We start from the raw sequence: 24,000 nt of genomic DNA on the forward strand, positions 1-24,000 counted from the left end.
AGATTCAATAGTGGAATATATCTAAAAGAAAAAATCTAAATGAAGAAGCTGTCTTGTAAAGAAGTATATCAATGCGTATATATAACAGAACACACAACTGTACATATGATATATGTGAATATTTGCATATAAGAATAGTATGTCTTGATACGTGCACACACACACACACACACACACACACACACACACACACAATCATGTGCACTCAATAGTATATGCCTGTATGATCGTATAAAATATGACATACATATACACATACGAGTTCTTCGTGTTTTGATATTTGGAAAATATCTCAAACAACATTTTCATGTCCTCTGTTTGAAAGCGCGTGATTGACCGAGTTTTTATACCAAGACTGTTTTGGACTTAGATATTTATTGTTACTCTTTAGGTTATCAATTTCTGCTCCTGAAAAAAAAACGAATAAAGAGAAAACTAGTTGAAAAGAGTCTAATTCAGGTATGATGACTGAATTTCTGAGGAATAGCAGGAAATGTATAAAGGAAGCAGCTTCTCAGATTGTAGTTCTCAGCAGCGATGACTTTTGTCTGTTTAGTCACTGTCTACTTCAGCTTTCACTAATTGTTGTTGAACCTTTTTCAGTCATAATTGCTTGTGTTATCAAGATGATGTCACCTTTTCAGTTATACTTGTAAATGGTGATACCCTATCATGTTGACATTATTTATTTTTGCACAGTCTAATCTAAGGAATGCCATATCTATATCATTGTTGACTTGTTAAAAGATATTTACCATTTACTCCTTATTAAAGAAATCATACCAGTTATCTATTGACCGACCCATGCCCTTAACCCTATTCTTAACCCAATTATTGCCAAATGAGACTGACCTCCAAAGCCACCCCTTCCACCAAGACCCCCAACCCAAGAACCCCATCCCACCAACCTTTCAACCTCCTCCTTCAACCGAACACCTCTCCGTAACGTGCTGACCACCACGCAGATGGCCAAAAGAGCAAGTGTCCTCCGGAGACGCAAGTCCAAGAGCAAGATGGACGTTTCCAGCACGGCCGAGACGACGCCCGGAAGGCGAGACAGCGAAGGAGATGTAGTCTTCTACGTTGAGGAACCACGGGCAGGTGCGTCGAGAGCACGTATTGTCCGTCGGACGGAAGTACGGCGGAGGCTCTCCTGGAGACAGAGATAAAAAAAAAAACCATGTTGGTCGTTTAGTTGGATGTAGAAACCACGCCACATGTTGTAGAATGGTTGTTATATTCCATAGCTGTGCAATATCGTTGTTATCACTTGTTATAGATTGAATGTTCTTGGGTTAAAGAATTACTGTTATAACTACCACCCTCTTATGTGTACCTGTCTCTTTCTCTGTCTCTCTCTCCTCTCTCTCCTCTCTCTCCTCTCTCTTCTCTCTCTTCTCTTTCTCTTTCTCCTCCTCCTCTCCTCTCTCCCTCTCTTCCTCTCTCTCCTCTTCCTCTCTCTCCTTTCTTTCCTCTCCTCTTCTCTCTCATTCTCTCCTTCTCCTCTTCTCCTCTTCCTCTTCCTTCTCCTTTCCTCTTTCTTCTCCTCCTTCCCTCCCCTCCCTCCTCCTCTCCCTTCCTCCCTCCCTCCCTCTCCCTCCCCCCTTCTCTCCTCCTCCTCCCTCCTCTCCTCCTCCCTCCTCCTCTCTCTCCTCCTCCTCCTCTCCTCCCTCCTCTCCCCTCCTCCTCCCCTCCCCTCTCCTCTCCTCTCCTCCCTCCTCCCTCTCTCTCTCTCTCTCTCTCTCTCCTCCCTCCCTCTCTCTCTCTCTCTCCTCCCTCTCCTCCCTCTCCTCCCTCTCCTATCTCTCCTCTCTCTCCTCTCTTCTCTCCTCCCTCTCCCTCTCCTCTCCTCCCTCTCCTCTTTCTCCCCTCCTCTCTCTCCCCTCCTCTCTCTCCCCTCCTCTCTCTCCTATTTCTCTTCTCTCTCCTATTTCTCTTCTCTCTCCTCTCTCTCCTCTCTCTCCTCTCTCTCCTCTCTCTCCTCTCTCTCCTCTTCCTCCTCTCCCTCCTTATTCTTCTGTCTCCTCTCTCCCTTTCCTCCCTCTCCTCTCTCCCTTTCCTCCCTCTCCTCTCTCCCTTTCCTCCCTCTCCTCTCTCTTTCCTCCCTATTCTCACGCCTCCCACTTCTCACTCCTCCTCCTCCTCCCTCTCCTCCCTCTCCTCCTTCTCCTCCCCCTCCTCCTTCTCCTCTCTCTTCTCCCTCTCCTCTCTCTCCTCCCTCTCCTCTCTCTTCTCCCTCTCCTCTCTCTCCTCCCTCTCCTCTCTCTCCTTCTCTTCTCCCTCTCCTATCTCTCCTCCCTCTCCTATCTCTCCCTCTCCTCTCTCTCCTCTCCTATCTCTCCTCTCTCTCCTCTCCTCCCTCTCCTCTCTCTCCTCTCCTCCCTCTCCTTTCTCTCCCCTCCTCTCTCGCCCCTCCTCTCTCACCCCTCCTCTCTCTCCCCTCCTCTCTCTCCCCTCCTCTCTCTCCTTTCTCTCCTTTCTCTCCTATTTCTCTTCTCTCTCCTCTCTCTCCTTATTCTTCTGTCTTTCTCTCTCTCTCTCTCTCTCTCTCTCTCTCTCTCTCCTCTCTCTCCTTTCTCTCCTCTTTCTCTTCTCTCTCCTCTCTCTCCTTATTCTTCTGTCTTTCTCTCTCTCTCTCTCTCTCTCTCTCTCTCTCTCTCTCTCTCTCTCTCTCTCTCTCTCTCTCTCTCTCTCTCTCTCTCTCTCTCTCTCTCTCTCTCTCTCTCTCTCTCTCTCTCTCTCTCTCTCTCTCTCTCTCTCTCTCTCTTTATCTTTCTCATCCCAACCCTCTACTTGTCATAGCACAATGACTGTTACTCTAGTTCTCGTGTTGTGACTATGACCACCACAGCTTCAATTCTGCTTCCGCTTCTTGTGTCGTTACACTCTTCCTCTTCCTCCTCCCCCCAGTGCTATAGGCATCCGTCACTTTTACAACAACTTGCACTACCCACCTTGTTCTGAATATTCCAGCCGCTCCTGCTAATTCTACTTGGTTGTTCTTTTACTTCAGTTACTACTAATACTACTACCACTACTGCTGCTACTACTACTGCTACCACTAGTACTATTAGTACTACTACTACTTCTATACTACTGTTACTACTAATGCTTATATATTACTATTATCGTTACTACTACTAGTACCACTACTTCTACTTCTATACTACTATTACTACTAATACTTCTATACTACTACTAGTACTAGTAATATTTCTATACTACTACTGCTGCTGCTGCTTCTGCTACTACTAGTATTAGTCGTAGTAGTAGCAGTAATATTGCTCCTGATGCTGATACTACCATTACTATCACTATTACTGATATAATTAATCATCATATAACTATTACTCTCAATGTTTTCCATAATTCTAATCGGAACTACTAATACTGCTATCACTAATATTCTATTACTTCGCACAAGAGAAACTCTCACTACATTTATGATCACAACTACAACTATAACTTCTCTCACCACTATAAATACTGTCACTTCACCTTGAACTCCTATTGTAACTTTAAACTACTACTGTTACTTTGACAGTCACTACTGTTTATGTTAGTGTCACCGCTATAACCCTTTTGACCACCACAGTCGCTGTCGTGAGTAGACGAAAGCCTCTTGCTGTTATTGAACACTTGCACTTGAATGGACTGCCCAACTCCTCCTCCCCTCCTCCCCCTCCCACCAGACATCGAGACCAAGTCTTTGGTGGGTCCCTTTCTGAAGGAGAATGATGTCTTAGTTTTCCGAATACGATTTTTTCTTTATCCTCACGTGCTAAAAAGGAAGATCATGTTTTCTAGATTCATATTAGGATATAGATTCATCATGTCTAACAGAGACTGTAAAAAGATAGAATTGGTCTCCTTAGAAAAAGAAAATAAAAAAAATGTGACACGCCTGCCGCATTCAGAGCCATGAAAGAAATTAAAACAGAGAAAATCTCTAAAACAGAGAAAATCTCTAAGTATGGGATGGAAGAACAACGAAGGTGCTTAAAATAGAACTGAAAAAGACAGGGTGATTGAAGGATATAAAAAAAAAAGAACTTTCCGTAATATGTACAATAGCCCAAATACGAAAAATGAAGAAATGATTGTCAAACAAAATAATTTAACAGTCAAATTTAACCAATTCAGGCACAGCAACAGTCCTCACGACGATATTCATATTCTGTATATTACAATTAGGTAGATGTAATTATATGAATGCAAACACACACACACACACACACACACACACACACACACACACACACACACACACACACACACACACACACACACACCACACACACACACACACACACACACTGAAATCATGAATGTAATTTTCCAATATGTTTTCAGTTAGTAGAGTGATTTTGTAGATGGAGGAGACTCGAACAATGACAATGTATTAGAAGATATAAATCCAAATATGACGGAAGTGTTCAGACTCTTGGAATCGTTGAATGAGTGAGGAGTTTTCAAATTAGATAATTAAAGTATACAGGGAGTAATTGCAAGACACGATTCATGGCTTGATTGTGTTTTCAATAAATTAGTGTCACGGAATCTAACAGTGGTATAAATTCATAAAAGAGGTAAAGAGCTACCTCTTGATTATGGGCCGGTGAAATTTGAAAAGGAAAAAGTTTTTCTGAAGGGCAGATGCATAAGATCAGTAGTAAAGTTGACGGTGTCAGGCTCGAGCGAAGTGACGAGAGGAGTCCCTCAAGGGTAGAAACTGTCTCCTGCAATGTTTCTTGTTTACCTAAGTAACATTATAGACTCAAGTGCAAGAAGCTACATTAATTTGTTTGCAGACAATACAAAGGTCATGAAAACTGTTAGAGACGAGGAATGCAGTCGGTTATTGCAAAAAAATTATATATTCGGCACCGTATTTCCTTGTGTCAAAAGTGAAAAATGAACTTCATTACCAAAAATGAAAAGTTTTGGAAAGAGGAAGTAGTTCAAAAAGGCCCCCATTGAATGGCGAAAGATTAGATAGTTGTGAGGGCTGACAGGGAGTAACAATCCAACAGTAAAATTGACCAAGAAAAAAAATGCAGACCAGGTATGCACAGACTGCCATCTTTAGAATCTTTAAATATTTCTGTGTCTGTCTGCCCCCTTGTTTGTATCTGAGCACGTTTTAACCTCAAGTCGTTTTACTCCTGCCCGTTCTTGTTTAGACCATTCCTACACACACCATTAAGAATGATTTCTTCCTCCCTTCCACATTTCCTCCCTCACTGATGACCACGCGCGCATTAGCTGGTTCACAAACTGGAAACACTCGTTGTGGATTGACTACCGTACGTAGAGGCTGCGGTCCCTACTCTGCAAGTACATGGATTGCTGTTCTGTACACTTGACTTTTGCTAGTCTTAAACACGAAGTTGGCTACTAGTCTTGTACCTGGTGATACTATTTACCATTCCTAAAGCTACTGTCACTATACGACTACTTCTTATACCACTCTAATATCAATACTGTTTCTGCTATCTCTGATAACGCTGTTACTATTACTACTGCTTTTACTGCACCTTAACAGTACTACTTCTACTGCTATTACTACTGCTAATCTGATACTCCTATTACGAGTTACGCAAATATTACTACTGTTTTGTTACATCTTACTACTGTTTTGTTACATCTCAAGATATTTATCACCCCCCTCCTCCACACATGGATTAATTGCTTTCCTTGTTATATAGTTCACCATTACCTCACCTCCATTTCTCTAATCTTCATGTAAAATCATAAACCTAAAATTCTCCACTTCCTCTCACCGTTTAGAATCACCTCCAATCCACCACCACCCATTCTATATCTCATCACCTTACTTTTGTCTACATTTCCTTTGAGTTTTCTCTTCCCACATATCCTTCCAAACTCGGCCACAAACTGTTTTAGTCTGTCCTCCGACTCATCTACAAACGCAGTGTCATCCACAGTCAAAAACTGGCCCACTCTCATTTCCTTCCACTAGCACCCTCGCGTTTATGTCTCTCTTCACCTCACGTTGAACAACCACGGTGACATTACACAGCCCTGACGCAACCCACCTTCACATCAAACCGTAACGACACAACATTTGCTCCTCCAGCACACCTACTGTTAATGATATAGATATTCTCCTTGCTGCAATTATCATTAACATTATACTACCACCGCTCTCACTATTATATGTTTTTAGAAATAATCTCTTTCATTATGAAACTGTATCCTTAGTATTTTACAGACAATATACTGACCCCCAAACCAGCTAGTGACTAGTTGTCATTCTTTTCTTTTATTCTTCAAAAATTGCTTTCTTATTATTATTACTATTATTATTATTTTTTCTTCTTTTTACCTTTTCCATCAACTCGACTTTCTAAGTGAAATCGGCTCAAAGTCGACGTCCCTTATCTTTGCTATCTTGGAGAAAGAACACCTAGGTACGAAAATTCTTTTTTTAGATGTGGTAATGAGAGTCAATACCCCAACTATACCACTACACTACACTTTCGTTATCATCTCTGCAAACCGAGGGCACAATGCTTTCGATCTTGGGCCCATTCCTCCTGAATGAGCCATGGCTCACATTGTGTATCCGACCTGTGTGAGTTCCCATTTCCTGTGCCATGGCTACTCTTCCTGTCACCCGGAAGCAGCTCCATTACGTTAATCATTCAGTTCTGTCTTCTGTTTTGGCTCTCTGTCTTTTCATAATAATTCTTCTATCATCTCTCATTGCTTTGGTTTTGGCTTCACTCTGTCGATCTCGGGACACGATAAGTTACCAATATCACTACTACTACGATTTTACGAATATTATTTCCGATAATACTATTACTGCTACTACTACTACACTTACTCCTGCCGTACCTGCTACCTCTTATACAACTATAGTTATCTCAGTTATAGCTATATTCACAGCTATAGTTATCTATAGTTATATCTATAGTTACAGCTATAGTTATCTCTACTATCGTTTTTGCTAATACTATTCAAGATACTTCTGTACTAATGCAAAAATCATCACTACTCATCACTTCCATGATAGTGATATAGTACTTCTGCTAACTATTACTGTCATTGCTATTATTTCTACTATGACAACTGGTAATTCTGATACTACTGGTAGTAATTCCGATAACACTACTACTACTACTACTACTACTACTACCAACCACTAATACTAACGTTTCAACTTTGACAACTTTTTCTATGTTAGGATATTACTACTACTACTACTACTACTACTACTACTACTACTTTTTTTTAACTACTACTTTTTTTTAACTACTTTTTTTTAACTACTACTTTTTTTTAACTACTACTACTACACGACCTCCATCCTCGTGGAACTGTGTGGTGGAAGCAGCAGGATCTGTCTCCCACACAGTTCATCGGCCCATCTCCCGCCAATGACTGTGGTCGACAACCCTTCTACTACTTCTACTACTACTTCTACTACTTCTACTACTACTACTACTACCACTACTACTAGAATTTCTAGTTACTGCTATTATAAGTACTACTACTTTTCATTGTAGGGTATCTACTACTACAACTAGTACTACCACTATTACTACCGCTTCCACTATTACCACTACTTCTACTGTTACAGTACAGACAATAGGTCTACCACAATCATTGCTGCTGCTATTTCTAATACTGCTACATCTGTTGTGATTTCTGCTACCGGTATTGCATCTTCTACTACTGCTACTGTAACTTCAACTAGCATGAATACTTTTAGAACTCCTAGTGCTGTTGATAACATGTACTACTACTACTACTACTACTACTACTACTACTATTGCTATTACTAGAATTTCTAGTTTTCAAGCTCCGCTGTTACTTCCACTACAACTACTTCTATATTACTACTTCTATACTACTATTATTACTAACACTTCTATACTACTACTACCGCTACTACTACTACTACTATTATTACTACTACTACTTCTACTTCTGTACTATTACTTTTACTTCTACTTCTATACTACTATTACTAATACTTATATACTACTATTACCGCTACTACTATTAGTAGTAGTAATACTTCTATACTACTACTACTACTACTTGTAATACTTCTATACTACTACTACTACTACTACTACCACTACCACTGCCACTACCACCACTACCCTTGTAACCATTCCATTTCCCGCTGCTGGCCCATCTCCCGGGCAGCTTCCCACTAGATTAGATTATGTGTTTAGTGTTTAGCGCCTCAGTGTTAAGCGCACCCGCCGTGCTCACTGGGCCTCCGAACCAACCAGCAAATAAGGGGGAAGGGGGGAGGAGGAGGAGAAGGAGTAGGGGGGAGGGGAGTGGGAGGGGTGTTGGGGTCTTTAATGGGGGACTAAAGGAGCAATTAAAGTGAAAGGGGCAAGTTGGGGAGAGAGTTGATTATTGAGGAACATTGGTAGACTAGTTTCTGTGATGTAATGGCAATGGGGAGATTGGGTTTGGATGGGGTTAAGGTAATGTAGGAGGGCAAGCCTGAAGGTTACCATCGATTGAATAAAATCGTCTGGCGGCAGGGATGATAAACATAGGATTTTACAGAAGTACTCAAAGGGTCAAGTCCTAAACTTGTATAGGATCTGGTACCTTAAAACAAAGCTTAAGCGTTATGGTAATGGGAGAGGTGGTAGGATATGGTGATGTGGTGATGGTGTAGTCAGTATGAAGCCACAGATATTGCGAAGTTAGTGTCAGCATGACGTCATGGCGTCTTTGTGTCACGTGACTGAGTCAGCAAGACATGCCAAGAGACTTTGACGGACAGAAAGAGTCCAGGACTGGTGAAGTCCACTACTTCTTACAGTAGAGTCACTGAGGTGTGTGTGTGTGTGTGTGTGTGTGTGTGTGTGTGTGTGTGTGTGTGTGTGTGTGTGTGTGTGTGTGTATTCACCTCGGATCTGCTGCAGTCTCTGTCGAGACAGCCAGACACCACCCTACGGCAGTGAGCTCAGAGCTCATTATTTGCCGATCTCTGGGTAGGTCTGAGACCACTCACACACCACACACCGTGTGTGTGTGCGCGTGCACCCAACGATGAAGAAACATCTTCTTTGGTGGAAGGGAAGTGTGTGCAATAGTGGATACGTTGGATTCTTAAAAGAGAAGAGATTGAAAGGGATCAGTTAGAGAAAAAACAGTTGGGAAGAAAGAATTTGGATTTGGGGAGAAAAATCATGGTCAGGGTGAAATGATGAGGTAGGATTAGTATGTTCGGTCGGGGAAGAAGTTACGATAATTGAATAAGGACAAGAAAGGAAGGTGTGTGGGTAAGGAAGGGCGGCCTGATTTTTTTTTAAGACACGCCTTGCAGAGATAGCAGAGATGAATTGGGATGGTGTAGCTTGCCAGAAGAACGTAGAGGTGGGGATTGAGTAGAATAGAAGAGGCTACAGAAGCCTCGCTGGTTGGTTGGTTGGTGGCATGGTGACGGGCGGTGGCTGTATTGTCGTGGCGCATTGATGGCGTGTCTCGCATGGCCGGCCTGGTGGTGGTGGTGCGTTTAGGCGGCGGCGAGGACCCCCGTCGGTGGTCATCTGTCCTGCGACTTCGAGGAATGCTCGGCTGCGTCTCGCCCGGGACGGACACCGGGTGTGACGGCACGAATACGTCACCGCCACCGCTTACGGCCACGCAGGTCGTGCCCTCAGCGCAGCAGCAGCAGCAGCAGCAGCCGCAGCAGCAAGGCTTTGGGGTCTTCCGGGGACTGACCCGATCCCGCAGCTACGAAGTGACTTCAGGTAGGTCCTGAGCGGGCCGACGTTAGTGTCATCACACAGTGCCCCCAACTTCTTCCTCCACTTTTTTTCCATTCCTTCTTTTTTCTTCTTCTTTGCCTTTCTTCCGTTGTGTGTACGTGCAAATTGCTGTTTATTGTCATAGATGTGATTGTTGTCATCATTGGTGTTATCAGTGTTGTCGTTGGTGTTGCAGGATTGGTGGTCATGTTATTGTTGTTTATGTTGCGTGTTTGCATTTGTATATGTCATCGTCTTGGCCAGTGCTACTGCTGCTGTTTGTCGATGTCGTCACCCCCCCCCCCTTTTTTTTTTTAAGTACTTATATATCTTCATCTCTTCGGGAACAACCCCGTCGAAATGCCAAGTGCCCCCGTGCCAAGGGTCTGCTGATTTCTGGGGGACTCCTTACAGGAACACCGAACCGAGTTCGACGTGAGGGAGGGTGCCGAGCCTCGATGCTCCACAGCCAAGCCTCCAGCGTCACCGAAGTCGCTTCTGACGATGTCGACATCGATCTGGACGAGCCACAGGGGCTGACATCGTAAGTATCTGGGACCTTCTTCCTCTTAAAGACATCTTCGCACTACAGCATAGTGGTACCCCTTTAGCTGAATGAAATTTTTATTTCATCTATCACTAGTGCTTCACCCATCCTAAGACATTTCCGATCTTGCCATCCACCTCTTCGCTGATGATGGTGTAGTGGAATGTTATCACCACATTGGTGAACGGTGACCGTTCGTGAGAAAAGGGATAAAGAAAACTCCAATTCTCTCGGGACTTTTTTTTTTAAATACAATGCGACTATAGCCGAATCAGGCTGCTGTCTCGGCAGCGAAACTCAAGAAGGGCATATTTCACATTAGGAACACAGTGCACAAATTAATTCATAAATTACAATTCCTACTATACAGAATATTACTAGAAATATATATATATAAATATATATATAAATATATATATATATATATATATATATATATATACACACATTGATATGAGAGACATAAAACTGTTAATCAAGATATATTATCTTTCACTCTTAAAATTGCATTACCTCCAGTTTTTAACATAAGAACAGTTGAGAAACGGAGACACTCCACTCCTATTATTACAAGCCGGTTTTTATCTCAAGATCATTCCATCTACTTCTCATTTCCATACACTTTTCGTTATTCATTCCTTCATTTTTTTTCTTTTATAACCGTCCAGACCACCTAAACATTTCTGATTTACCCTTTCCTTCAGTTCCTTTCAAACCCTACAGTAGTATCTCACCCCCACATTTGTCACTCTGTTCTTGTAACCCCTTTCATATTTTTCAAAAACACTCAATCTTTCCGTCTCAATCTTCCATATATCCCAAGGCTTTGCTCCATACATCGCCATGTATTACCATGTAACTTTGTCTTGATATTCATACCCAAAGACTTAGTATCACATTCATTTTTCCTTACACATGTATTATCAAACTCCTCTTTATTTCTCTATCTCTTATGTTCCATAAGACGTAATTACTAGGATTCTGGGTGAGGTATCCCTCCCAGACCACTTTTGTCTTAACACTTTGCAAAAGAAACTCTCTCCATTCCATTCAGTCACCTTCTACGACACTCATGAGAACACAATACCGGTATTCTTATTCCCCCGCCTCAGGAGTGTAGGAAAACAAAGAGGCAGGCACTTGGGAGCGCTAAAGGATAGCTTCAATAAGGCAGCACAAAAGAAAGAGAGCCAACGTAAAAAAAGATAAATAGCTTAGCGTTCCTCTGTGAGTGGAGATTTGTCCCTGTAATAGATTAATGTTGTATAGCTCTAGTCAGTAGGAATAACCCTAAAGTCCTTGGAGTGTTGACTGCATATCATTATGCAGTCAGTATCACATTACGGGATACATAATAAGTACAGAGATGTCTTTCCTTGCCTGACATAAGATACTCTAGATATATCCACTGCCTCTCTCTACACAACCGTGCATATACGAAACAAATGTATCCTCCCCAAGATCAATAATAACGTTTGATTCCTCCACGGACACTAAGGCCGACCACACACGTGCAGTTTCAACTGACAGTTATAACTGAACAGTTGTAACTGTCAGTTTAAACTGCACGTGTGTGGGCGGCCTAAGACCCTCACAGTTTAGATCTTGGAACAGCTAAAGTGCCCAAGATGAAAAGTAGATAAATATGCAAATAAAAAGAAAATAAATAAAATGTGCAATCAGGTGACACATTACTCTACTCCAGATATCCATCACACAAAAAAAAAAACGGTCCACTTCCGTCAATCCCTCCCCACCCGCACCCATCACCCTCCCGATACAGCCGTGCAAAGTCCGCAGTTTACTCGTCCACAGGCTGACGGAGGCTCATCGGAATGCCATCCGGGCCATCCGGAAGATCAAGTACTTCGTGGCACGGCGGAAGTTCCAGCAGGCCAGGAAGCCCTACGACGTCCGGGACGTCATCGAGCAGTACAGCCAGGGCCACCTCAACATGATGGTCAGGATCAAGGTAAGGAGCAGGAGGGCAGAGGAAGATGGTGAGAAGATATGTTTATTTACGTATTGTCGTTATCAAAAACCTTCATGAAACCGGTAGATAATAACAATTACTACTGACAATTATTAATCTTGTCAATGTTTCTTGCTGATTGAGTGTATAAAGTAATGCAATGATTAGAAGAGTCTTGGAATGAAGAGCTATATATTCAACTGCTACACATGCAGTTTCTCTCTCTCGCTATCCATCCATCTTTCTAGTTCTCTTTTCACACACACACACACACACACACACACACACACACACACACACACACACACACACACACACACACATGCATGCATGTATGTATGTACGTATATATACACATATACATAGACACATACATATACATGGAACGTTTAGACCATCCTAGATAAAGACAACATGCCAGAACAAAGGACTCCTCTGATAGCCCACGAACTCGAGCGGTACGGCATTGACATCACTGCAACATTCTATTCACTCTCTCCCACACTCTCTTTCACACTGTCACACACACGCGCACCTATTTTTGTAATATAAATTTTCAAGGCATCTGATCATTTTTTCTTTTCTGCTCAGGAACTTCAGCGGCGTTTGGATCAGACCCTGGGGAAGCCGGGGAGCTACTTGGCGGGCATCGACAAGTCCGGCAATGTCAAACCCATGACCATCGGCGCCAGACTGTACAGAGTCGAGCAACAGGTAATTACAAAAAGAACATGAATAACTAAATAAACGAAAAATAAAAACGTAATGATACCCCGAGTATTAGAAATTGAAAAAGGCCACGATAACCTGCGATTTATATATGAAAAATAAAGTTGATGAGCCAGTCAATCGTTCTATTTATCTCAATTAAATTCTTCCTAACCTAATGGGCACCACAAATCTGATACACGAAAGAGATTGATCGAGAATGGTTTAACATAACTTCCCCTATCCAAGGAGCTTCGCAGAGGAAAATAAGCCAGAGGATACCACGGGAATTGATTCATTAGAATAGCCTATCAACAGCCCGGATAAAGAGGAACGTGATATCCGACACGGAAAGAGTTAATCAAAACAAGAAATAACATCGCAATTACCAAGGGGATGTTACAAAACGTTGGAGTGTAAAGAGAATAGTAATAAAGATAAGTGATGTGGAGACGAAGGGCGAAGAAACAGTTTCGATGAGGTCGTCGGCGAGTGTGGCGAGTTTCTCCACGGGAAGCTTGTCCGTCCTTCACAGTGAAGAGGCGACGCTGGATAGTGGCCGGAAGACGTTTGAAGAACAGCTGGAGAAAAAGGGTCTTGTCGAACGTGTCGTACTTGTCTGCCAGGAGATTCCTCATGCGGCGTAGTAGGTCTGACGGTCTCTCGTTGCCTAGTTCTTCCTTAGAGAGAAGCTCTTGAAGGCGTGTAGCGACGGATGACTGGAATCGGGCAAGGATAGCGTCCTTTAAGTCTTCGTACGGAGTCTCGGATATTAACGCTGTAGAGATAGCGTCAGATACACGAGAAAGGACGTCCGGAGGGAGAAGGGAGCAGGCGTTGCTGAATTTGGCGAGGCTAGTAGAGATGCGCGAGGACTTGAAATTACATTCCAGGATGTTGAACCACACAGTCGGGTCGTGACTGAGGAAAGGTGGTGCACGAAAGGCATTGACGGCAGATAGGGTTGCAGGTTGCTGGGGTGGGTCGGTGGGTGGTACTTGCATAGGAACCACGTCCGCTGAGGTAGGAACAGGCTGGTCCATGATGGCTGGGGCGTCGGCTGGGGCGGCAGGGGTGCTCCACGTCAGCAGGTGGCAGGGGTGGTCCACGACGGCTGCGGCTGGGGGCGGTGGCGGCAGGGGTGGTCCACGCTGGCAGGCGGCGGCGCTGGTAGTCCACTCCGGCTGGGCAGGCGGCTGGGGCTGGCGGCGCTGGTAGTCCACTCCAGCAGGCGGCAGCTGCGCTGTAGTCCACTCAAGCAGGCGGGAGCTGCGCTTTAGGTCACTCCGGAGTCATCAATTGATGTGGTAATTAACCACATCAAGATCATGAAAGCACGGAAGGGCTCGCTGGCAGACACCTCCGCATTGGAAGAAAGATGTTCAACGAATTTAGGATATTTAGGGAGTTCCTTCAGAAGCTCTATTTGACGTATGCATTTATCTATATCTACCGATATGTATTATAATTTGTCCATATATTCATTTACCTCGTATTTCATCTATTTATTGATTTATACACATGAATTACTCTTTATTTATTATTTGTTTATTCATTTATTTCTTTATTTGTTCATTTGTTTGTTTCATGTGCATTTGTTTATTCATTTGTAATTTTCATTTATATATTCATTTATGTGTTTATTTACTTATTTATCTATTTTTCTATTTATTAGTTTTATATATTTTTTTATTTATCTATATATCTATTTTTATTATTTTCTATATTTATTTTTATTTATCCATATATTTATTTATTTGTTTATTATTTTCATTAGTTTGTTTATTTGTTTAGTTATTCTTACATTTGTGTATTTACTTTTTGTATATCCCACAGCTACTACTCCTAGACAAGAAGTTGGACCAGATGATGTTTGTGTGCAACGCCCTAGCCAAGAAATCCCAAGTCCCAGAAATACGAAACTCGGAGGATCACGTATAGCAACAAGCAGACGCCGACCAGGAGGATTCCGGCAACGTTCCTTCCTCCTTCGGCAGCGTCCTTCCACAGCAACAGCAGCAGCAGCGTTCTACTTCCACCAAAACCACCCCAGCAACCACCCCGACCGTCTACACAAGTAGGAGCTACTTCGGCTACTCGTCCGCGTCTACTCCGCTGTAGTGACTTCTGGGTGGAAAATTGAATTCTGGGGGAACTTGACACTTACTGGAATGGAAAGTGTGAACAGAATTGAAGGAGATAGAGTAGGTTGAAAGATAGACCAATGCTGTTGCGGTTTTCGTGGGAAATCTTTGTTATTATTGTTGCAGTCCCTGGTCCCCAGTATGCTGTGTTGACATTTCTAAGTGCCAGTCTGGGATTAATTCAGTGGTGATAGTTAGTTTATGAAACTTATGAAATAATGATTACCTAATTGTGGACAGATACGAATTATTTTGGACAACGGTGACTGCAATAGGTCACGTAAGAAATCGGAAAAGTGCTTTACTAGTCACAGAACTCGTTCCCCAATCCAGTGCCCAAAATATACATTGACTTAAATCACGATAGTTTCATGTATGAAAAAAAAATCATAAAACTACGACAATGAAAATACTCTCAAGCTGTCGATGTGTTATTTTTTCATGTGAAAGTGAAGTCTCCGCCTCTCAGAAGAAAGTGTTGATGCGATTATTGTATCTAGATATTTCTCGTGTGGTTACTAAAGGGTCATTGTGAAGGTCACCTATTTGTCCAAACATCGTGCGGTCGCAGTGAGATGATCAGGCTGCTGGTGATATCAAATTGTGATCTGACAAAATACCCGAAAGTTGCTTCCACGTGAAGGCGTGAAATATCGGCCGCGGTGCACAAAAAATTCGTTTTGTCGACTCGCCCTCGTATTATGGACCATGAAATGTTTTTGAATTGTCTCTAATTAATTTCACTTATGTTGTATGGCCATAGATGTCATAAGGAACGACAGTTATAGAGAAATGCGTAAAGGTATGTTATAGATAGAATGGAATTTCTTTCCTCTGGATGAAGGTGATGTGTTATTTTAGTTACATATATCATTTCAAAAACATTTGAAATATTCTAACCATGGACATCGGTTCTGATGTCTTTTCTATTGTTATTTCTGTTCTTCATTTATCATCTTTTTTTGCAGAAGACATTTGTAAGACACATCATTGTAATCATGCATTAGTTAATCCATTTTTTATGTAGAATCGAAGGCATTTCTCAAAATCATCCACAAAGAGACACTAGACAAAGAAATGGAGTTTGGCTAAAGCCCTTTGAAGATCATACACGTTTTAATACGACAAACGACAGAAAATCAACATCAACTGAATGAGCAACTTTAGGAGGCTTTAAAAGGACAATTTAGTAGAGGCTTAGTGTAGATTTTCAAATTTTGGTTATTACAGTACAGAAAAGTTTGTACCTCAGGAAATTGACCTTCCAATTGAAACTGAATTCAATTCTTCAAGATTATTACTGCAGCTCGCCTCGTAACCAAATGGACTTATAAAGTCCGCCTCACATTCGAAAACCAATGTATTGCAGTTTCTTGATGTTGTCTATAAACTCGATAATGTCATTTTTTAAGGATTCTTGAATTTCATCCATAACTAATTGAATGCCTTGAAGAAAGGAGTGGAATAGATAAAAATATATATATATACTGCAGATCGGTAATGTTAGGATGGTCCGTGATATGCAACATAATGCAATCGTAATTTGCATTGTGATATATTTTTCAGGAAAGCGCTGTGTTCGCACGGAACGGCCAACGCTCCCTCACAGTGAATGCCGAATAGGTTGCGCAATTTAGTGTCGATTACCAAAAATAAAAATAAAAAAAAGAAAGAAAAAAGCTTAATCTCTAATTTCAGCTTCATCTAAACCTTTTTTTTTTTATTATGACTGTCATCACTAAAATATTAATGATCAGTATTTCACTCTAGTTTTTGAGTGATCAATCAAATTACTATAAATATTGAGTTCAGGTTAAAAACAAAAAGGGGTTTATGGGAGACGTCGCTATCCCGATGAGATGCCAGTCAACGCCAGATGAAATAATTTGATATACACATTTGCAGTTTCTGTGGAAACCATTTCCTGTGATTTCAGCAACTTGCTATATATTTTTTTCGTAATTAGGGGGTATATTCACGTCCAGCAATTTCTATGAGGTAATAGCTTCTTTAGAAACTATGTGAAGTCTTTCAGAAAATCTGCAAATCTGCTGCAAAACATCAATAAGAATTAGGTGAATACTAATTGTTCAGCTTCTACTAACTAAATTCCATATTGAATTGTACTTAAGTTTAGCTACAAAGAATATCATTCAAAAAGATAAAAGAATATATGTATCTATCCAAAGATAAAAATATATATTTTCTTTGCTGCTCTGTTGGGCATGTACTATCACAAAACAGCTGACGATCATTGGCAACTACAGGATTAGTGACGGCTCCTGTTCATAAAAACAACTTTTTCTTTCCATTCTCTTATCGGATCTGCCAGAAGGCGTCACGTGATTACCGTCAATTACACGAGGGTCCGTCCAAACGGAAGTCGTCATTTCTTTCTCATCTCTTCCGAAGATCAGATGTCGGAGATATTTTAACCTGACGGACAGAGGTCGGGCGCGGCGTAGTGACGTCACGCCCTCTGAAGGGATTCGCAAACTCTGAGTTGTTTGAATCGGCTTAGTCTGGAGCCGGGATGAACATTCAAACAGTATTCAAGAAGGTGGCAAAAATTAACATTTCGGAGTTGGTAGAACACTCTGAAGGGACCAAATCAGTGGGATGTGGGATCTATCAATATATCGACGACGAAACTGAATACAGAAGTTTATGAAGAAGAAGAACATGATTATCAGTTCTTTGCAGTTTTTTTCTTAAAATTCATAGTGTCGGTATTTTTACAGTAATAACAGATCTACCCTTGCCTAGTTAACGAAATATATGAACAAATGTGTAGGAGAACCTACATTTCTGGCTTATCAAAAACATAGTTATCTATCGGATCCAAACTAACGACTCATTGTTAAAACAGTTGCATTTATCCACACTTGGTTCACAATCTACGTCTCTTGTGAGCAACTTGCCTACCTTTTCTAGCCTAGAATTTTAACATTGACTAGAATATACAACTATTTTTAGATAGGTATCATACGCTGTACATATTTTCATCGCTCTAGAAAGTTTTCAATTTGATTATACAATACTAGATACGTCTTAGGTCGACGAATTCTTAGTCATCGACCAGGCGCCTGTGATTGGTCCGTCCAAAAGGAAACGAGCCAATCACAAGCGCCCATTCAGTTCATCATATCAGAAAGTTTCCTATCGACTGACTGTGGTAAAATTAATCGAGTGTAACTTAGAATGCGAAAGGGAATCGGTAGATACCAATCGGAAAGTATGTGCGTGTAGGGGGGGGGGCGTGTGTGTGTGTGTGTGTGTATCTGCGCGTGTGTGTACACGTGTGTGTGCACGTGTGTGTGTGTGTAGTGTATGAGTGTAATATATATATATATATATATATATATTGGTTTGGATAACAAAGGTCACATATACGCTAAATGGCAATAACTACTACTCCAAAGTTTTGTTCACACCAGAATTTCCTCACCGATTGTAGTCAAGAAGAACGCTTATGTGCAGAGTTGTTCTGGTTAGCCAATATGATGTGCGACCCATGGGCAGCACACTTAGTGTAGTAATGGTCTCTTTATACATATAGTTGTCAGAAGAAGAAGAATCTATCAAATATAGAGAAAGAGAAATACACAAGTTAAGATATTTAGACGATATTATTATAGTCACACCTGGAGACAAGTCATAAGGCTCAGAATGTTATAAGGTGTGAATAGAGACATCAGGTTCACTATAAAAAAGAATATGGCAGAAAACTGCCCTATATTGACACGCTGTTACGGCAAATGAGCTGAGCAGTAAAACTTTCAATATGAAAGACTGAAGGGGACTAAACACCATTCTTCAACCATAATGACAGAACAAATAGTAAAATAGTGATTGGGTTTCTCCTCAAAGCATCCACCCATATTATTAACAAACAAAGCCTATTCACCCACCTCAGCAACTCGAGAACGAAGATTTGCCTGCTAAACCAAAAGCGACGCAGCGAGGCACAGGTCCTCCATAGCAGGACCCAACAGCCGGAGATGGTTTATCCCACCGATTCACTATATGTCGACCATGTCCTCACACAAAATTAATTATGATGTGGAATATCAAGAGAGCCTTCAAGTAAGGTATCCAAAAGAGCTATTAAGAAAGTTGAAAAGAAGAGCACTATGAATCCATTGCCAAGGTAAAGAACGGGAAGAGTGAAGTAGTTGCGAAATTTGGATTGGTCCTTGATTCCAAAATTTTATTAGTGGACGTTCTTTGTAAAGACGTGTATGAACACAACCAAATTAATAAAAAGGCGCATTTTGGTGTTTGGCGAATAGTCTAGATGAATTAAATCATGGACACAAAAGCCTGAACCTACACAGGGCATTTATCTCTTTAGTGGTCTATGCTGAGAAGTCCAACCATCTATTGAATTGCAGACAAAGTCCCAGTAATAGTTATAGAAGCCCAACACATAAAAGGAAAATAAATCATAATTTGCGTGTTAATTGTGAAAGAGGCAACGAGAACAAAGATGGACAGTTGAGGGGTCCAGGAAAGGCCTTTCTGGGGCGTCCTCAACGACGAGAGCCCACCAGCTCCGCTCTTCACTTGCGTCTACCTCGACTTTGCACGACGATCCTCAAGGAGCTTCTGGTGTATATGAAACGTTAGAGTATTAGAGCCCTTGCTATTTTTGTGTTTATGCTCTCCAGTATTCAATATATATATATATATATATATATATATATATATATATATATATATATATATATATATATATAATATATATACACACTGAAATATATATGGCAGAATGAGTGGAGAGGGTGGTAAGGTAAACGCCAAAAACTCGTACGATTTTTTGGCGTTTACCTCACCACCCTTTCTACTCATTCTGCCATACACATTTCAGTGTGTGTACATATGTATATATATATAATATATATATATATGTATACTGTATATATACATGTATGTATGCTATGAAGCACAAAGAATAAGACTGAATTAAACAGGTAATCAGAAGACAGGTAGGCATATGCTGACTGAAAAAGGCGACAAAGGGGGCAAAGGATGTGACGCTAAGAATTGGAATGAGTGACGAGAAGGATTACAAAGAGACAGCAGTGGGAGTTCCGAAAAAAAAAAATAGGGATTACAAAGAAGGAAGCCTGTGTTCCGTTTCCCATTTTCTTCTGCTCAGCTTTTCTTTGGGTTTTCTTTTGGTTTAGCTCGACCACTGTCGAATACACTATCGGTAGTATTCTTAAAAAAATTATTTCCTTATATAAATCTTGTATAAATTCTTGGAAGGGAAAGATTGATATAAGGAGAGAATTATTCTTAAGAATACCACCGTAAGATTCTTACGTTGGTATTCTTAAAAAGAAAGCTTCCTTATATAAATCTTTCCCTTCCAAGGATTTATATAAGATTTATATAAGGAAAGATTCTTTTAAGAATACCACCGTATGATCCATTCTTTCGCTGAACTCAGGTCTGAAAGTGTGTAAACATCTTAATTGGCCTTGGCTAGATCAGCGCCTTCCAGTAATAATTCGGTACTTCGTTTTCTCATAGCAATGCAGAAGGAAACTGGTCTGTTACACACACAAACACACACACACACACATCTCCATACACACAAACACACACAGACATACATACATACACATACATACACACAAACACACATACATATGCAAATACACACACACACACACACACACACACACACACACACACACACACACACACACACACACACACACACACACACACACACACAATCAGAAATACAGGAGAGTGAATTTAGTCATTGAATTCCTTCCTCAGAAAATTGAACTCAAAGTCCTGTGCAGTATTTTCAGGAGTCATTATGGATGATCTTATCTCTACTTTTTCCTTTTTAGTATCTCAGTGTGCGTTAGGGATGCACTTCTTGATGCGACAATGGCCTTTCAACTCTTCTCTTTTGATAAGTTTCTTAATGTTATGTCGATAACGTGGTTTAGGATCTCTCTGTCTCTATCTATCTATCTATCTATCTATCTATCTATCTATCTTTATTTGAAATCTTTTCATCTTGTCTAGACGGATCGGTTTCAAACATTCTATTTTTTTTTTTTTTCGTTATTTTTTTTACTCAAAGAACTTGAAAATCCTTCCTTTCACTTTGGTCTTAATTTGGGTAGTCCAATAAAGCGAAATTTGCTTTTAGCCTATATTTCATAACAGAAGAAATAACACATGCAGACCAACGAACTTGTGTGTGTCCATACATAGAAGCCACACAAACCGACTTTCCAGCTTTCGTGCGCAGTTTCAAATCCTGACCGTAGCGACAAACTCGTCAGAGGTGAACAAATCACACACTTGCACCAGTTCTTAAGACACTTATTTCCAAAGGAAATTTACTACCGAGAAGGAAATCCTTGCTACAGGAATCAAACACCACGATGATTGCCTTTTCGATAATTATCTCTGGGCACTTTTTTTTTTTCTTTTTTTCTTCTTCTTTCTTCTTTCTTTCTTGAAACATGTCATCAGCTGGAAAACAATTGTGGCGCCTAAACAGTGAGATGAAGAAATGGGAGTAGAAAAATGATGAGGACATTATATCAACGCCCATCTTCATTTACCCGTCCTTTATGGCATAATAATAAAAGAAAATTCCTTGAAGGATAAGGGAGGTGATTTCCTAATATTTCTTCCTGAAAAGAAAATCATAATAATATTTGTTAACCTGGACATTTAGTCTTCCTGAAAAAAAAAATTAATCTGGACATCTAGATATTGATCTTGGATGGTGTGTTGGTGTTTTGATCTGAAGGAGGTCAGGGAAGGAAGACAGAGGGAAAAGGAAAGAGAGGAAAATTGTGAATAAAAAAATACAAAAGACAAGATCAGCTGTAAGTGAACGATGGTCACAGGGAAAATAGGAACAAAAAATGAATAAACGCATCGAGAAAAGAGGGGGACATGTATAGAGAAAATGGGAAATTATACCTTAAGAAAATGAGGTGTGACGTCACGGAAAGAGGTCACGTGACCGCGAAAAAATAGGGACCGTGTGACGTCGTGGTAATAGGAAATCGTGTGACGTAACGAAAAGAGAAGACAAGAAACGAAATGAAATGAAACGAGAAAGTATGAATGAGGGTGGAGGTCAGAATAGGAGGCAAAGCAAAAATAGATAATAAAGAAATAATAAAGATGTGCAAGGATAGTGCCAGACATAAATGCCATATTTTTCTTTTCTCTGTAAATAGTTAGCTCGGTTAGTAGGAAACATATTGAAGTAACGATTAATAATGATAATAAGAGTAATGATAAATAATTCTAATATTACATCACAATTCACATATAATTCTACACTCGCTCGCTGCTGTAGCTCGACTCCACGTTTATAGTGGCGTTTAGATAATTATTGTACAGAATTTGATTTGTCAAACACCAAACAAGTATATTCGACGGACGTGTGCCCGGCCGGACCCCCATTGTGAAGAGAGTTCTGGTCGGTCGTGACCCAAGTCGACCTGGATAAAATCATCTTTTAGGGTTTTGCCATAATAGCCTATGTACATGACGCCATAGTATTGTAGATTAACTAACTAGTCACGCATTACTCACGTAGAATAGCATCCACATCTCTTTAACTACCATGGACGAAAACTACCATCTTATCTACCATAATCTTAAGCCTTCATATTGTCTACCATGATCGCAGGCCATTACCATATCTGCCATGAACGAAATCTCCCTATAATTTCATCTTGGTTTCCGTTCCTTCCACTGTCATGCAGCCATAGACTGATATCTCAATACACTTCTCATCCACTTTCCTTTTTCTCTTTTTCTCTTTTTTTTCTGTTTTAGGTTTTCTTTTACTCTGATACCCAAAATGGTCCTCTGTCATCTCACATTACTTATACCATCATAACCACGTTATGCATTGCGTCATCGCCACAAGAGTCTTGTCATAATACTCAATGTTATTGTCATCACTTTGACCACTCGTTATGCTCGTTACAACGTATTCACGACTCAAACTGACCTTCTAAGCTCACCGCCAACCAAGCGGAAACTAGTATCACTATCCATCTTATTTCACCACTATGTTAAAAACAAAAACACCAGCCCCCTCTTAAGATTCACCGAAAGACATCTTCACAATCTTCAGCGCATCCATTTACTCACCAAGTGATTGCTTACCCTCCTCTTGTACAACTATCAACTTCTTCGTAACAAAAGCTGGCAATTGTCACCATTCTCTCTACATCCCCACTTCTGCAGCCATATTCGTAAATATCGCGCCTTCAGCCATCCAGCTATCACCACAGATATACTTAATATCATCACAATCAGCATCACCTAGTAGCAGGAGATAAAGTCCGAGTATTTTTGAAAGCCAAGGAATCTAACCAAAGTATATATTGTCGTCATCATCATCACTATCATCAATACATCATCACCATGACATTATTATTGGTGTGTTCCTATTATTAGACACCAGTCAAACAGCCGAATAACTAGATTGACTATTTTAGTACCTCACCACCACACAGAATACTTAAACACTGTGTCTCCCAGAATACTAAGAATTCTTATGTATTACTCTAAGAATCTCGGGATACTTTAAGCACCCCATTCACACATCTCAGAATACTTAAGTGCTACTATACGTCTCTTTGAATACCTGAATACTACTGTACACATCTTGGAATACTTAAGTATTAGTCTACTACTCAACGCATCTAAGAATACTTATGCACTAGGCATCTCAGAGTACTTAATTGCTAATGTAAGCATCACAGCATACCCAAGTACTATTTTATGCATTTCAGAATATTAAAGTTCTACTTTATGCCTCTTAAAATAGTTATTTCTACTTGCGGCTCGAAATACAAAGGTAAT

At 40.7% G+C, this 24,000-nt stretch overlaps 1 protein-coding gene across 1 annotated transcript in view; it reads left to right on the plus strand.

Moving 5' to 3' along the window:
- Window positions 1–15,050, plus strand: part of LOC143021134 (potassium voltage-gated channel subfamily KQT member 1-like) — a 38,948-nt gene extending 23,898 nt beyond the window's left edge. The window contains exons 6-11 of the mRNA XM_076178425.1: window positions 966–1,101; window positions 9,525–9,758; window positions 10,170–10,299; window positions 12,118–12,274; window positions 12,866–12,988; window positions 14,819–15,050. Coding sequence (XP_076034540.1) covers window positions 966–1,101; window positions 9,525–9,758; window positions 10,170–10,299; window positions 12,118–12,274; window positions 12,866–12,988; window positions 14,819–14,923 — 885 coding nt within the window. The 3' untranslated portion in view covers window positions 14,924–15,050. The remainder of the gene's footprint in view (window positions 1–965; window positions 1,102–9,524; window positions 9,759–10,169; window positions 10,300–12,117; window positions 12,275–12,865; window positions 12,989–14,818) is intronic.
- The last annotated feature ends 8,950 nt before the right edge of the window (window positions 15,051–24,000 follow it).

This window comes from Oratosquilla oratoria, chromosome 41 (assembly GCF_046742065.1).
Source record: "Oratosquilla oratoria isolate Oo_2021 chromosome 41, ASM4674206v1, whole genome shotgun sequence".
Classification (NCBI taxonomy): Eukaryota; Metazoa; Arthropoda; class Malacostraca; order Stomatopoda; family Squillidae; genus Oratosquilla; species Oratosquilla oratoria.